General features: G+C 37.4%; 1 protein-coding gene across 5 annotated transcripts; it reads right to left on the reverse strand.

The window, feature by feature from the left end:
- Window positions 1–1,251: 1,251 nt before the first annotated feature.
- On the reverse strand, window positions 1,252–11,828 carry LOC131798290 (uncharacterized). Of its 5 annotated transcripts, none has more exons than XM_066170524.1 (12): window positions 11,440–11,826; window positions 10,026–10,670; window positions 9,145–9,492; window positions 7,891–8,194; window positions 7,282–7,389; window positions 6,987–7,058; window positions 6,853–6,894; window positions 4,300–4,341; window positions 3,813–3,866; window positions 3,325–3,366; window positions 2,810–2,866; window positions 1,252–2,398 (listed from the first exon to the last, which is right to left on the reverse strand). In XM_066170524.1, exons 2-12 carry the CDS (start codon window positions 10,639–10,641, stop codon window positions 2,383–2,385), a joined length of 1,701 nt encoding a protein of 566 aa, XP_066026621.1. In that variant the 5' UTR covers window positions 10,642–10,670; window positions 11,440–11,826; the 3' UTR covers window positions 1,252–2,382. The 5 variants fall into 5 exon arrangements, with proteins under 5 accessions (XP_066026621.1, XP_066026619.1, XP_066026622.1 ...); XM_066170522.1 differs by having other exon boundaries at window positions 7,891–8,191; window positions 11,403–11,826; XM_066170521.1 differs by having other exon boundaries at window positions 1,254–2,398; window positions 11,403–11,825.
- Window positions 11,829–15,361: the final 3,533 nt, after the last annotated feature.

Here is a 15,361-nt window from a genome sequence, read left to right on the forward strand (position 1 = left end):
CATCAAAATATGTGTTTATTGAAATAATTTCACATGATGAAATTTACTCTTGACTGACTTTCTATTTCAACCTTGGACCAATAAGGTCTCTTGTTTAAAAAACCGATGAAATGAATGATGTTGCTACTGCATGGTGAAATCGTTGCTTAAGGTTTATAAATAGCAAGAGATTATACAATATCTTATATTGAGTCTAATCTTGACAAACCTTTGCCCATATGAGGTAGCGAAACCCAGCTTAAAACAGGTGCGATAATTTTGATCTCGATGCTAAGAAAAAACATTTTTATAGATCAATATTATGTTATCATTAACTGAGGCTTTATTAGGATGTATCCAAGTATTCTCTTACAACGCAATTTCCTCCCCAGTCATGCATGGCAGCAAAACCAAGGCTACGTTTAGAACTGATAATGTAACACTGACCCTTCATACACCGGATTGATGCATTCAGCCTCTTCTACACTTTGTAAAACATCACCCATGCTGGAACGAGATAATCACTCCAGTTATAAGTAATGCCATAAACAATGTTGTAGACATGTTTGCCAATGATGTACTCCCAAATCATGCCGATGTCAGCATAATTAAAATTGACATCACTGGGAAGTTCAAACTCTCTGAGGAGGAGATTACGTATGTAACATGACACTACTGGATGAAAATACTTTTATAGTAGTATGAATGTTGTGTGGGTGGATTGAACCCTGAAATACATTTTATAAGTAGATAGTATGCTATTCAAATATTTTCATTGACGAGTTTCTGTTAAATGGTCACCTTTTCACTCGGGTATTGTATCAGGAGTTTCAATAATTTTTCCATAAACAGCTGATGATTGTGTAAAATGACTATAAGGTGAAATCCAAACACCTGCAGGTTAAACAGCATTAAGCATTAAGATGTCTTACAAGGAGAAGTAGACCACCAGTAACTTGCTTTTTTTGAAACCCCTGTGCATGGTTTAAAAATACGCAGTAGCTGAATATTTTATTGAGTTAGTGTACAGTTGTATAGTACAAATTGGGTTAGACAACTTTGGAGAAGGGTTTCTGAGGCCAGTCATACCCCCCTGCCAAAACTTTAGGGAGTGCCAATCTTTTTACCTACATGTTGATGGAGCAGGTTCTTCTTTGTTTAACTTAAGAGAGGGTTCCAATTCCTCAAAGATAAATAGTTTTCAGATAGCGACCACTTACTAGTGATGACAGATACATATAGGTAATGACATTACATTTCTTTGAAGCCTGCTCCAGGTAGTTGCAAATGAGTGTACAAAAACAGGCGTGGTGTCGGTGCATCGCATACCAAAATCTCCCTTGTTTCTGCCCTGTTGTTGCTTTGGTGCTACAGCTATATTTACTTTTTTGCTCTGCTTTACTTACTGAATGCCTTGAAAAGGCTTTGTTTGTTGTAGAATCTGGTGTACAGCTGACACGAGGTTGGAAAAAGGAAATTTTTGTTGCCCTTAAGGGTACTTGCATTTTAATCAAACCTTTGTTTTATTTTGTTTTTATGTACATTGTTTTAAAATTATTTTGTATGAGCTCATGCTTTATTTGTGAACTTTGCATTACTAACTCCATTTTAAGTGTCACAGTATCTCCATGAGCCATTCTTGAATATGCTTTTGGTGTCTAGATCTCATTAATGTTTCTCCTTAATGTCTGCCATAAAATCCTTATGATGTTAGTTTGAAGAATTTGGTATTGGATCAACTAAGACTCCCTTAATTTATATTTTTCTTTATTTTCATCACTTCTCTGCTTGATATCGAGTTGATATTGTGAAGAGACATTATGTCTTGATGACTAATGAGAGTTATAAGGTTAAAGGCTTCACATGAGGTACATGTACAACAGAACTTGCCAGAATTTCATTAGCTTCTGGTTACTTCACAGTAGTATTTTCAATAACCAAATTTCTGCGTAGGAAAAAAAAACCTCAACTCTACCTGTGCATTATTTTTATTATTGCTTTTACTTTACTTCTTATTGTTTTTATTTACATTACTATTATGGACATTACTCTTATCGGTACTATTGTCATAATTGATATTAATTTACATGAATATAACTCAAGACTTGCCATAAAACTGTGAAATTTAATTTTGGAACAAATGTTGATTTTCTTTTAAGGAAGAAAAGCTCTTATTCAAACGTTCAAAAAGAGGAAATATCGGGAGATTCTTGAGAAGGTACAATATGTTAAAATGCTTAATCAATTTTCTCCTTTCCGTATCTAATTTTTCTCCAAAACTATAATTAGCAGTTGTATTGCAAGTCTTCGATTCTTGTCTCTAATTGTAAAAATAAACATAAGAAAAAGTTACATGTAGTATTAAGAGGTGTCATTCCTTGTAACAGGCTCCTTGGAACTTTTTCAAGTTAAAGGCATCCTGAAATACAAAAGAATGAAAATAACATTTTAATCTTATTTGAAACTTTCATCGTATAGTTTATTTAATAAATAAAAGAAAAGAGATTTAAGCACTGCAGATCTGGGAAAATGGCAGGATTTATTTCGGCGTTCAGTGTTCCTAAGTATATATATGAATCTTTACAAATCGCCAAAGAAAGGCCTTTAGGTTGACTTTTCCTCTTCATAACAAACCAGAAATTTTACCAAGTACCATAGAACTTCGTAAATTCTGATGTTTTAAATCATGTTTGATAAATTACTACCATATGCCTGAATGACGTTCATAAAGGAGGACACTCATTGCAATTGGTCCGTGGTTTACTAGAGGCTGGGACTTATGGTGGGGTGGAATATTGGCAAGCACTTAACTTAAATCTATGAAAGATACCTCTCGCACAGTGAACTGTAGATGCCTTCATCACGATTTGGGTCACGCTGATTCAAACTGAAAAAAGTTAGAGAAAAAAAGTGAAAAAAAAAGTATTCGAAACCATAGAGGGTGGAGGAGGGAAGGGCGGGGGGAGGGAAGGGCGGGGGGGGAAAGGCGGGGGGAGTTGCTAGAAACCATGGCCTTTGAATCTAGTTCTTTGACTCAATGAAAGACCGTCACAGGGAGAATGAGTTTGGTATGATGTTATTTAATTTTTGAACATTTCATTTGATGGAATCATTTGATAGTTTAGCTTTTGGATGCGTAGCTCACTTCTGATGAATGTGTATTTTTTTATATAAGTGGAAAATCGAAAATATGCTATCTGTAGTGAACTCCTGTTTCTGAACAGACCTCCCAATCGTGTCTCTCGGATTTTGTCTCTTGGTAACGACGCATGCTGGGATTGGTCGTTTTTGTGGGCAGTGTTGTGCTACAAGGCCGTTATTGGGTGGAAAGGAATACTTCCCTACCTTTCATACACTCGTGCATCAGCTGTCTTCCCGCTTTCAGCACTGATAGAAGAAAATAACAGTTATAAATTACTTAAAAAAAAGCCGATCTTGTCTTTCAAAAAATATAAAGAAGGAATAGGTATTGGCTAACCCGCCTCTGTAGAGAGGCTTTTCACTTTGTTATTGATTAAAGACAAGAAAGTTTCAATGAACGAATGATTTAACTTTTAAAATTGACCAAAAACTTAAATAGTTACAGGCAAAGATCTTCCTACTTCTCTAAGTTCAATAAAAATTTCAAAGAATAATGATCAGTTGCTAGTTTGACCTAATGCGTAACTGAGATGTGATTAAGATGATGGAAATCACTTCTTGACACTAGAATGCTTCTTATTTCCAAAATTAGGGACAAATATTTCTTAGTGCTTCTACATTTCGAGGACGCTTCAATTCGATTGATATGTATCTCTTTATTTGAGCACTTAACTTAAATCTCTTAAAGATACCTCTCGCCCAGTGAACTGTAGATACCCTCATGATTTGGGTCACGCTGATTCAAACTAAAAAAAAGTTAGAGAACAAAAGTGAAAAAAGTATTTGAAGCCGTGGACGGTGGGGGAAGGAAGGTGGGGAGGGGGGCAGTTGTTAGGAACCACAGCCTTTGAATCTAGTTATGCTTTACTCAATGAAAGACTGTCGCAAGGAGAACGAGTTTGGTATTATTTTATTTAATTCATGAAAGTTACATTTGATGGAATCATTTGGTAGTTTTCCTTTTAATGCGTAGCTCACTTTTGATGAATGTGTATTTTTTTAATAAAAGTGGAAAATTGGGAATATGCTATCTGTGGTGAACTTCTGTTTCAGAACAGGCCTCTTAATCGTGTTATTCAGATTTTGTCTCTTAGTAACGACGCATGCTGGGATTGGTCGATTTAGTGGGCAGTGTTCTGTTTCAAGACCGGTAAAAGGTAGAGAGGATTACTTCCCTACCTTTCGTACACTCCTGCATTAGCTGTCTTCCCGCTTTCAGCACTAAGAGAACAAAAACAGTTATAAATTACTGGGGAAAAAAACCAATCTTGTCTTTCAAAAAATATAAAGAAGAAATACTTATTGGCCAACCCCCCTCTGTAGAGAGGATTTCCTCTTTGTTTGACGGGATATCTTGCAGAGGTGGCTATTCTATCACTTTTGAAAATTAAAGACAATAGATACAGGCAAAGATCTTCCTACTTCTGTAAGTATATTAAAAATCTCAAAGAATAATGATCAGTTGATAATTTGACCTAATGCGTAATTGAGATGTGATTAAGATGATGGGAATTACTTCTTGTCAGATTGCTTTCTAAAATCAGGGACCAAAATATTTCTTAGTGCTTCTGTATTTCGAGAACGCTTCAATTCGATTGGCTTAAAGACCGATTCATATAACTCAGTTTATAACTCCTTGAAAAATTGGTTGCGGGAAGCTTCTGTGGAAGCACGCAAATATCGTGTCTTTTGTTATGGAGTTCTTTCAACCTTCCCCTTTGGATATTAACTTAACTACCACCGCTTTCAACATTGATAGCTTATCACTTTTAAATCGCGAACATTACTGATTTATGTAATGTGTACATCAGTGAGTTTAAAGTATGGACTTTCTCTGTGTGTTTTAAAGAGGGTGTCTTCATCATCATATTTTGTTTGCCTTATTTACACAATACATAACAAAATATTTACAGCGGTGAAGGCTAGAAGGTGAGGAGATCCAGGAAGCCACCGGGCATATGGGAGAGCCACCTCACTTACATTAATAAATAAAGAATAAAGTAAAGAAAAAGTGCTGCGAATGTGCGGCTAGGCCAATTCAGTGATTATTTAAGTAAAAACTCTTGCATTTTCGTCTTAAAGCTGAGAAGGTTTGACGAACGAGTGACTGAAACAGGAAGAGACTCCCAAATTTTAGGACCTAGGTAGAGAATTGTAAATTGCTTGAGATTTGTACGGTACAAATGCGTTCGATAATGACTGGCTCTTCTGGTACCATAGTTGTAAATTTGGCTATTGGTCACCAAAAGATTGAGGAGCAATTGAGGTAATAAGTTATTTTTATAATAAAACATAAAGTTAGCGATTTCAACCGTATTGACTGGGAAAATATCTAAAATTCCTAGTTTGGAGAATAAAGGAGCGGAATGGGCTCGATAGTCTGAGTTGGTGATAGCCCGCACAGCTCGCTTTTGCAAATAATAAATTGTGTTTAAGTTAGATACGTGTGTGGACGACCAGGTGCAGTTACAACAGACGATATAAGGATAAATTAAGGTATAGTACAAAACAAATTTGGTTGTAGAGGATAGGAAAAAGCGAGACCCGAATATAACAGCTATTGATTCAGCGACTTGTTTTTATACATAGACTACACATAGCTGATATGGTGTTTCCAGGTGAGATTATCATCAATATTGACCCCAAGGAATTCAGTTATGTCAGATTGTTGTAGGGGTTTATCTCCAAAGGAGAGAGAAATGCTGGAGGTAAATTTCTTCTGTCTGGGTTTAAAAAATTACGTGGTTAGTTTTCTTTATATTAACTGAAAGCTTATTACATTTTTGCCAAACATCAATATTTTGGAGTTCATCATTAAGAACAAGTCTCTGTAAGAATCAAACATCTTGGGAAATGAAAATTTTCAACCCCCCTTCAAATTTTGCATGCAGTTAGGCACTTAGGGGGGCTGCACAAAATGCCCTTTTTATAGGTTACAGCATTCTTGTTGCCATGGTAACAACGGCTGCTTGTTCGAGGCCTGGGGCCTCATTTTCATACAAAAACGTCGCAAAAAAGAGTGAAATGTTTATTTCTCTACCTCAAGCTAAATACAGCATTACAAATTGGCACTTCTACTATTCATAGTGACATCATTCGTCTTCACATTGACACATTCAATTTTCCTTGGGATTGAATGTGAACACACAAATAGATGAAGGGAGGTTGAAAATTTTCATTTCCCAAGATGTTTGATTCTTACAGAGACTTGTTCTTAAGTACGGATTCTAAGCAATTGGGGTTTGAGTGAGAATAAAAGATACTGGTGTCATCAGTGAAATGCAGAGGGTCTGTTAATTCAGAGGCATTAGGGAGGTCATTTATGTATAGGATGAACAATAGAGGGCCTAAAATCGAACCTTGAGGGACACCACACTTGGTGGTTTGCATGGAGAGCAAGCTTGATTGAATCTGACAAATTGCTGGCGGCAAGAAAAGTAGCTTTTAAACCACTGCAGAGCTACGTCACAGATACCATAGTGCTCCAATTTGGCAAACAAGATTTGATGGTCGAGAGTGTCGAATGCTCTGAAAAGATCTAGGTCTTAAGAATGTTTGGTCAAGATTGTAGCTTAATTTGAATTGACCACTCCTCTTTGTGGCCTGAAATGATGCTAAACATGCCTGTGCCATACAAGGATCCTTATGATCAGACAGTCTCGACTCATTAAACTCATTCGACTCACGCTGAAAGTGAACTGAGCTTCGTGAAGAGATAAAATGTAAACTCACCTTTCGTACGAGGGGTTGTTGCTTTCCTTCACTGTTTCATCGCTGAAAGAAGACAATTTCGAATCACATTTTGCGGAAAAGCGTACAATTTGAGAGTTTGGATTTGATAAGTAATATTGGCAAACTAGTTTAACCTGTTATAATACATTCCAGGCGTGTCGACATATGTGTAAGGATTATCATTTTCCTCATCATCATAGCCAGAACTGAAAGCAAAAAAACAAGCGAGTGTTTGATAATATTCTTCATATACGTACACGTTACAAGCCCCTTTGCTCCCTCTCGACCTGACTTTTAAAAAAGCGCATCGGGCGCGACAATTTTAGGATTTACGACAGATGCACTGGTAGTGAAGTAGAAGTAACACGACCATCAGTGACAAAGAAATGTAGAATTGTAACCCTAGCCAAAAACCTTTTTAGGTTTTACCTCATGTTAGACACATCCGTTGGGGTGGCGTAAATGGCGACTACTTCCTCGTCCGGTCGAAAGCTTACCGCAGGTGTGTTCCAGTTGGTTTGATTTTTCCGGCTACTCCTTGAGAATCCAAAACAGAAAAACTGGATGAAACAAAAAGCTTTGCTACACTAACTGTGTGCCAACTTTTGTAAAGATTTTCCGCACATCTAGGTTACTCAAAGGGTGCTATTCACAATCGATAGTTGGGTTCAGAATGAGATAATAAAAGTAAATTACGAGAGATTCCTATACGACTTGCTACATACACATGCGATGGTGGCTAAACTCCACATTGGCACTTCATAACTTAAAATGAGAAAACGATGTTGCATTTTAACCCTTTAACCCCCAAGATCTCATTAATAATTCTCCTTACAATCTGCCAAAGAATTCTTATGATGTCAATTTGGAGAATTTGGCATTGAATCAACTATTAATCCCCTAACTGAAATTTTCCTCCATTCTCATCACTTCTGTGCTTGATATTGTATTGAAATTGTACGGAGAAATTCTTTCTTGGTCACTCATGGGAGGTAAAGGGCTAAGGATATAATATCGATAACAAAAGGTTGAACTTACCGCTTTCTGTGAAAATAAAACAAAGCTATTGCGAGTATCGCACAAATTACTACCAAAGCTGCAATTAATCCAGCAATAAGGGAGGTGTTTGACTCAGACTCTCTTCCATCGTCCAAGGTGTCAGACAAACCTTCTCCTCTCGTCATGGAGGTGGGATCTGTTTTTTCTTGATAGCCGAGTTTGCTCTCTCTTGTAGAAGATATCTCTTGAGCGGTCTCTTCGCTTGATGACGTTGTGGTTACTTTGTCTTTGACCATGTTTGTCTGAGTTGAGGCAAGGGTAGTGCTAGTAGTTGTTTTGGCTGCTGTGTTAAGAAAAGTAGCATATTTTTATGTTTGTGGCATATACGCTATATATTGCTATTTGAGGGCATGTCAGCATCTCTTCCACTAATTGGTTAAACTACGCTGTACTTGATTATGAGATTTCTATCGCGTTATAGTGTTCATGTGGGCAAAGCCCGAATCACTGAACTATTCAGCATAAAAATCGAGAGTGAATGTTGAAGTATTTTTTAAAGTAAAATCGTCTAGTTATTTAAAACGTAACAACAACCCAAGCGCATATTTTTGTTATTATGTTTGCAACCGCTCCCTGTTAGGCTAGTCACTCTACTTACTCTCTATTACGCAATAGATAGCGGGTAGCGTAGCCAATCAGATTGTGACATTCTGATTAGATTGCATATTCGCTTTAAACTAACAGCTATCATCACAGTTATTACGTGTTCTTATATCGGTCAATTTTGCGAGCTGTACTCTACTGAGCAGCTCGTTAAAGTAGAAAACTTTTTGTGTGGACAAAATCTCTCATTTTACCCCTTCCCTCCCCCGAAGTAACTTCAAGAAAGTTATGACTTTCGTGGCCAAAGAGAAAATCGCAGCGGAGAAAACTTAAGAATGAACCATTAACTCGGTTAGTGTGAGGTATTTATAACTTTTTTCCTCGAAAAAGAGGGGACCTCTTTGAACCTCACGGTCACTCCATGCTACGCCTTTACATTTCAATCTTATTTACAAATTTTCGTTAAGGCTTTTAAGTCAAGCGCTAGAAATCATATCAAAACCTCAATTTCATGTAAAGGCTACTGAATACTTTTGCCTTTCGTAAGCACATCCGTCTCTGATCGCTTTATCGAAAGGCAAATAACCTGGAAAATTAAAGCATACAAAGACATCACCCTTTTTCGAGAGAGTCAAATGTAGCTATGTAAGTTATCGGATGTCTAAATGTTTAAGGCTTTTTTAGACTTACCCTTAATCTTTATAACTTGGTACCTGGCACGAAATCCTTTGCCAGACCAACTAGCATCTGATTGAAAAATAACCGTAACATTATTACCACTGGAATTTAATTGAGGCGTTGTCATGCTACACACTGAACCAATCAAAACTGTTTTTCCGTTCATTAATGTTTCCCACACGTTGACAATGTCACACCAACAGCAACCGGACTCTAAACTGACGTCATCAAAAGTGATCAGAATAGCGTAATTCCAAGGGACTTCAATATGCCACTTGCACCAGGCCTTGTTGTTATAGTTTTGTGGATAGTATGGACTGCGGAATGTGCCATTCAGTGCTGTCATTGTCTGTGTGCACTCTGTTCGAATGTAAGGAAAACCAAATTGAGAAAAAATATGTAAACATTGACCAATAATTCTACCTCGATGTTTAAGGGTGTCGCCTAGTGAAGTCTACTACGTTGAAGGGTTAAAATATTGTATTGAGTCCCTAACGTTAGCGTTTTAACATATAGAAAGTCTTAAGCCGTTTTCCCTTTTGAAAATTACGGTACACTTAGATTGATAGACCACATCCATCGAACATTGCCATATTAAGTGAGGTTCGGGTTTAGAGGGGTCGTTTACAAGACAATTGCGTTTTATTGTCATTACGAGCCCAAGTGGGTAGCAAGCATAAAGATATGGCTTTTTGTGTAAAGGACAGGGAAAAGACTGCCATACAGGCTACGAAATTTGCTAAAATTTGTAACCTGTCCCAGGTGTAGCAAGCGTAATTTGAAGTTTCTTTTCTCGACTCAGTTGCTACTGCGTGAGCGCTCCAGGCTATCAGATGTATTTTATCATGAATAGTTGCTACAAACCACAATTGGATGATAAGAGAGCCTGGTACCTCTATAGTAACAGTAATGTATTGTCGGTGGGGAGAAGTCGGCTCCGTATGGATATGGGAACCATTTCCGGTCAAAATTATGATCATTTTCTGTGTCATATGCAATGTATTCCATCTCATGTATAGTGTACAGAACTTCTTGGCAACGCGGTCTAAACGCCATCAAGTAAAAGGGAGACACAAAAGGAAGATCTATTGGCTCTTTATATCCGTTACTGGTGGTCTTACAGCAAAAGAATATCTTTGTGTCGTGATCAAATACTCCTTTTGGAAGAACGCCGGCATGGGCGTTTTTGTTTGTTCCGCTAACACCATCTTCGTCATCCCATAATATAAACCCACTCTGCAGTCCATCTGGACAATAAGAACCTTTCTGATAGATGCAATACTCCCCCGCAGGCCATCGGGATCGATTTCTTTCGACTGTTGCTGATATGTTGTCCTTTATGCAGAAATACCGTTCGACATCACCTGAGACGCGGCCTTTGAGCTGTGAGTTCGGTGAGACAGTAGTAACATTACCCTCGTCCTCGAGATCCTGGTAGATGTATCCTTCTTGCCATTGAAATCCATTTGCCCCTGGACAGCCGCTTTTTGGCATGGGTAGTCCATACATTCCTGACGGCCATAATGCAGCAGAGCAAACTATGGAGAATTAAGAAAATGGTATGGCTCATTTCAGAGCAAAAATTGCGAGTCGATTTCTGTTCCACCTATCCCGTACTTACATAAATAGTTGAAAATCCCTGCGGATTTATTTTCACCGTCTCGCAGGGAATTTTGGCAAACTCTTGCAAAGGATACTTGAAGTTTTTCTTTTTTTTTTTTTTGAAGAACTTTGAACATTGTGCTCGACGGTGGAGAAGCTCGACGAATGTGAAAATGACGCTCTTTACGACAAACACGTCGCCCTGTTTTACAATACAACTGAGAGCATTTGTGTCTGTGCTCTTTTCAGCACGGTACTCCATTCGGCATTTTATGGCGCCTACCCGCTGGGTTTCATTAACTTATTTTAATTTTTGAAGGAAGGAAACATTCATCTTGTGAGGAATGTCACATTCTTTTTGGTTTTTTTAATTCCTCTCGTCGAATTTTTCGATTAACGGGGATACTGTTACTCGGAAGAAGCGATTCCTAGATTTTTACTGAAGCATGTTCGTATAAGCCACTTTCAAATTCGATGAATGGCCTCCAAATTATTTTACCGTAGCTCGGTGAAATATGCCAGGCCTTTCAAAGTTTACCGTGTCAAAATTCGCAGTTAGTACATTTTTCAATTCTGTATCCAAAATTCAGACTCTCGATACAAAAACGCATGAATGTTGTTGACATCGTCCTCGTCAAACACGAAAGAGGATAAGTTTGAGCACATACCTTCTGAAGCAAGACAGCTGAGAAACAGAAATCTTACCGTTCTGTGAAGAACGTGTAAAAGTCGTGACATCAACAAAGTGCGAACCATGCTTTGTTTTTTTTTTCCATCGGTTCTTCGTTGGTTAAAATCTATTTACCCAGGCTTGAAGGTAACTGCAATTTTATCCGCTCGAACTAACCCTTTCGACCGATGACAGCTTCTTCTCTTCGAGGTTGGTCCCAGTCAGATGATTCATGCGTGACCTTGTTGCCATATAAGAAAAGCAAAGAGGAAATAAGCTTCAGTACTTCACAATGATCACGTCCTTCAATGTCCCTGCCTCACTGACGTTCTGTCCTTTAACAGAGCTGATCAAATTTTAATCGATTGCCTTGCGACTTGATGGAAGATCGATATTCAATGGAAGAACAGAGTTAAATTTTTATTGTTATAACTTGTTTCAAGTATTCTTATCACGCGTTAAAGCAAACTATTTAAATCTTCTGACAATTTCCGCATTGTGTTTAAATGACAGGAATGTGTTAATTTTATCCGCGTTAATTCAGTTGAATGTGGGAACTTGATCTTTTGTTTTTTTCCGACGAAATCAAACTGGCGCAAAATGCGGAATTACATATTTCGACGTCGCAAAAACCGTCATGTCTCAATTCTGAACAATGCCAAAGCTGATTTCAAAGACAAGCTGCGTGCAGTTCGTTAATAAAGTTAGTTGAGATCAGTTTAAGATTTGAATAAAGAAATATAGATAAGAGGACGAATTTTGGTAGATTTTACCAAGTACGTGGGATATATAAATGAATTTAAGACTTAGCTTTCACACATGTGAACTCAAATCAATTCGATATGGGGATGAACTTTGAAATTAAATACAGGAGAATTTATTGTAAAACCGGTTGTCATATTTGGGCTAAACGTGCAGAAACTTGAATTTGAAAATGTTTCCCCCTTTGGTAGCATGACCACTATTTGGCTATCACCATGATATGTATTGTTCGCTATGTTTTTCCAGATAGCAGGGAGTCTTATCTCAAGCTAAAAACTCTATGGGAGTGTTGAAATGTTAAACATATTCAGTAGAGTAATTTGTGTCATTTTCGCATGGTGATGATATGAAATCGGCCCGGAGGGCGAAGAAACACCTCACCTCGGTTAATTAAAATTCAATTTTGCCTCTTCGGAAGTTTTCAGACAAAGATTCCTTTCTCTTTAGTGCTTTATTCGTTACTGCCGATTTTTTTTTCTCCATGTTCTTAAAGGAACACTTTCTTTAGCTGGTCCGCCTTCAGTTGTATATGAAAACATCAGTCATGTAGGAATTGCGGTAAAGACTTAGGTGATTAAAGTAAAAAACTTTCAGAATAATCTAGTGCCTTGAAGCAAAACGGTGGATTTTCTATCTCCCTTCTCCAGACAAAGTACAGCCCGTTGCCTCTCTTAACGCAAGGCTGATAAAAACATCAACAGCTGTTGCCATTTTGACGGAAAAAAAGGGTGTATTGCGAGTCTCATAATTTTCTTTACTAGAAGATCGGTTTCATCGGCGCCTGGTCACCTTTTTACTCGGGTATTGTATCAGGAGTTTTAAGAGGCTGTCTCTCTTATTTCCACCCGGTCAATTTTGCGTCAAAAATAATTTTGCCTGAAACTCTGTTAACAGAAAGACTTTACCTAGGAAAGAACTAAATTAGATTTCGTTTGATTCGAAATAATTTTCTGACTGCATTATCGGCGCCTGGTCACCTTTTTACTCGGGTATTGTATCAGGAGTTTTAAGAGGCTGTCTCTCTTATTTCCACCCGGTCAATTTTGCGTCAAAAATAATTTTGCCTGAAACTCTGTTAACAGAAAGACTTTACCTAGGAAAGAACTAAATTAGTTTTCGTTTGATTCGAAATAATTTTCTGACTGCATTACGGGCCATAATTATTTCCCAGTCCGTAGGGACCGTCGCAACGTCTCGAAAATTGAAAAATAGGCATATTTTGTAACGTTGTAAAATATTTGATTCGCATAGTTAAGCCACAGAATTTATATCAGATTGCTTAAAAACCTTTCTAGTTTGCCAAGAAAGTTAGAATTTGCCCTCTCAACAAATTTGAAAAGGCGAATTTTAGCATATTCTGACCACTAGAAATCGCCATCGGCCGATGGCCGTAAATAACCTTGATTTAGACGCTAAGTTTTGGGATTTGGGACCTGGTTGACGATTCTATCCTACACAGCCGTTAAGTTTAGACCTTTATAGGCAAAAATATGCAAAAACCCCTGTACGTTTTCGATTTTTCAAAAGTTATGACCGTTTGAATCAGCACATGTACGAGCATTCGCGATTTTTTCGCCTACACCAAAATCGAACCACTGGAGCAGATTTCGTCATAAATACAGCTTACCCGCTTTGCAGCCCGGCTTCATGGCTCACTTCAGAATTTTTCTAATAACCAAATTGGTGAAATCCATGATAACTTCAACAAATAGCTACGTATTGCCTTCGAAAAGTAGGCGGCATCCATCGTGATTCGTGGTATCAAAACAAATGCCGGAATTGGCCACATTTCGCGGTGAATAAAATGAAAATAAGGTGAAATCCAAACACCTGCAGGTTAAACAGCATTAAGCATTAAGATGTCTTACAAGGAGAAGTAGACCACTAGCAACTTACTTTTTTTGAAACCCCTGTGTATGGTTTAAAAATACGCAGTGGCTGAATATTTTATTGAGTTAGTGTACAGTTGTATAGTACAAATTAGGTTAAACAACTTTGGAAAAGGGTTTCTGAGGCCAGTCATACCCCCCTGCCAAAACTTTAGGGAGTGCCAGTCTTTTTACCTACATGTTGATAGAGCAGGTTCTTCTTTGTTAAACTTAGGAGAGGGTTCCAATTCCTCAAAAATAAATAGTTTTCAGATAGCGACCACTTACTAGTGATGACAAATACATATAGGTTATGACATTACGTTTCTTTGAAGCCTGCTCCAGGTAGTTGCAAATGAGTGTACAAAAACAGGCGAGGTGTGGGTGTATCGCATACCAAAACCTCCCTTGTTTCTGCCTTGCTGTTGCTTTGGTGCTACAGCTGTATTTACTTTTTTGCTCTGCTTTACTTACTGAATGCCTTGAAAAGGCTTTGTTTGTTGTAGAATCTGGTGTACAGCTGAAATAAGGTTGGAAAAAGGAAATTTTTGTTGCCCTTAAGGGTACATGCTTTTTAATCAAACCTTTGTTTTATTTTGTTTTTATGTACATTGTTTTTACATTATTTTGTATGAGCTCATGCTTTATTTGGGAACTTTGTATTATTTCATTTGCATTTTGGTGTGATATATCATCTCTAATGGTAAACAGAAAATATGTTTCCGATTTTTATGAATGTGAGTTAGTGTGGGTGATGTGTGTTATTTGCATTACTCGCCCCATTTTAAGTGTCACAGTATCTCCATGAGCCATTCTTGAATATGCTTTTGGTGTCTAGATCTCATTAATGTTTCTCCTTAATGTCTGCCATAAAATCTTTATGATGTTAGTTTGAAGAATTTGGTATTGGATCAACTAAGACTCCCTTAATTGATATTTTTCTTTATTTTCATCACTTCTCTGCTTGATATAGAGTTGATATTGTGAAGAGACATTATGTCTTGATGACTAATGAGAGTTATAAGGTTAAAGGCTTCACATGAGGTACATGTACAACAGAACTTGCCAGAATTTCATTAGCTTCTGGTTACTTGACAGTAATTTTCTCAATAAACAAATTTCTGTGTAGGAAAAAAAAATAGGTCAACTCTACCTGTGCATTAGTTTTATTATTGCTATAACTTTACTTCTTATTGTTTTTATATACATTACTATTATGGACATTACTCTTATTGGTACTATTGTCATCACTGTTATTTATTTACATGGATGTAACTCAAGACTTGCCATAAAACTGTTAAATTTAATGTTGTAACAAATGTTGATT

Source organism: Pocillopora verrucosa, chromosome 8, assembly GCF_036669915.1.
Source record: "Pocillopora verrucosa isolate sample1 chromosome 8, ASM3666991v2, whole genome shotgun sequence".
Lineage (NCBI taxonomy): Eukaryota > Metazoa > Cnidaria > Anthozoa > Scleractinia > Pocilloporidae > Pocillopora > Pocillopora verrucosa.

Bases quoted from the DNA above. Each gene is read 5' to 3' on its own strand.
- LOC131798290 (XM_066170521.1), bottom strand. From the start codon at position 11,490: ATGGTTCGCACTTTGTTGATGTCACGACTTTTACACGTTCTTCACAGA. The intron at 10,671-11,402 runs GTATGTGCTCAA...AATTCTCCATAG, and splicing joins CAGCTGTCTTGCTTCAGAAG to TTTGCTCTGCTGCATTATGG. The intron at 4,342-6,852 runs GTGAGTTTACAT...TTGTTCTCTTAG, and splicing joins AACAACCCCTCGTACGAAAG to TGCTGAAAGCGGGAAGACAG.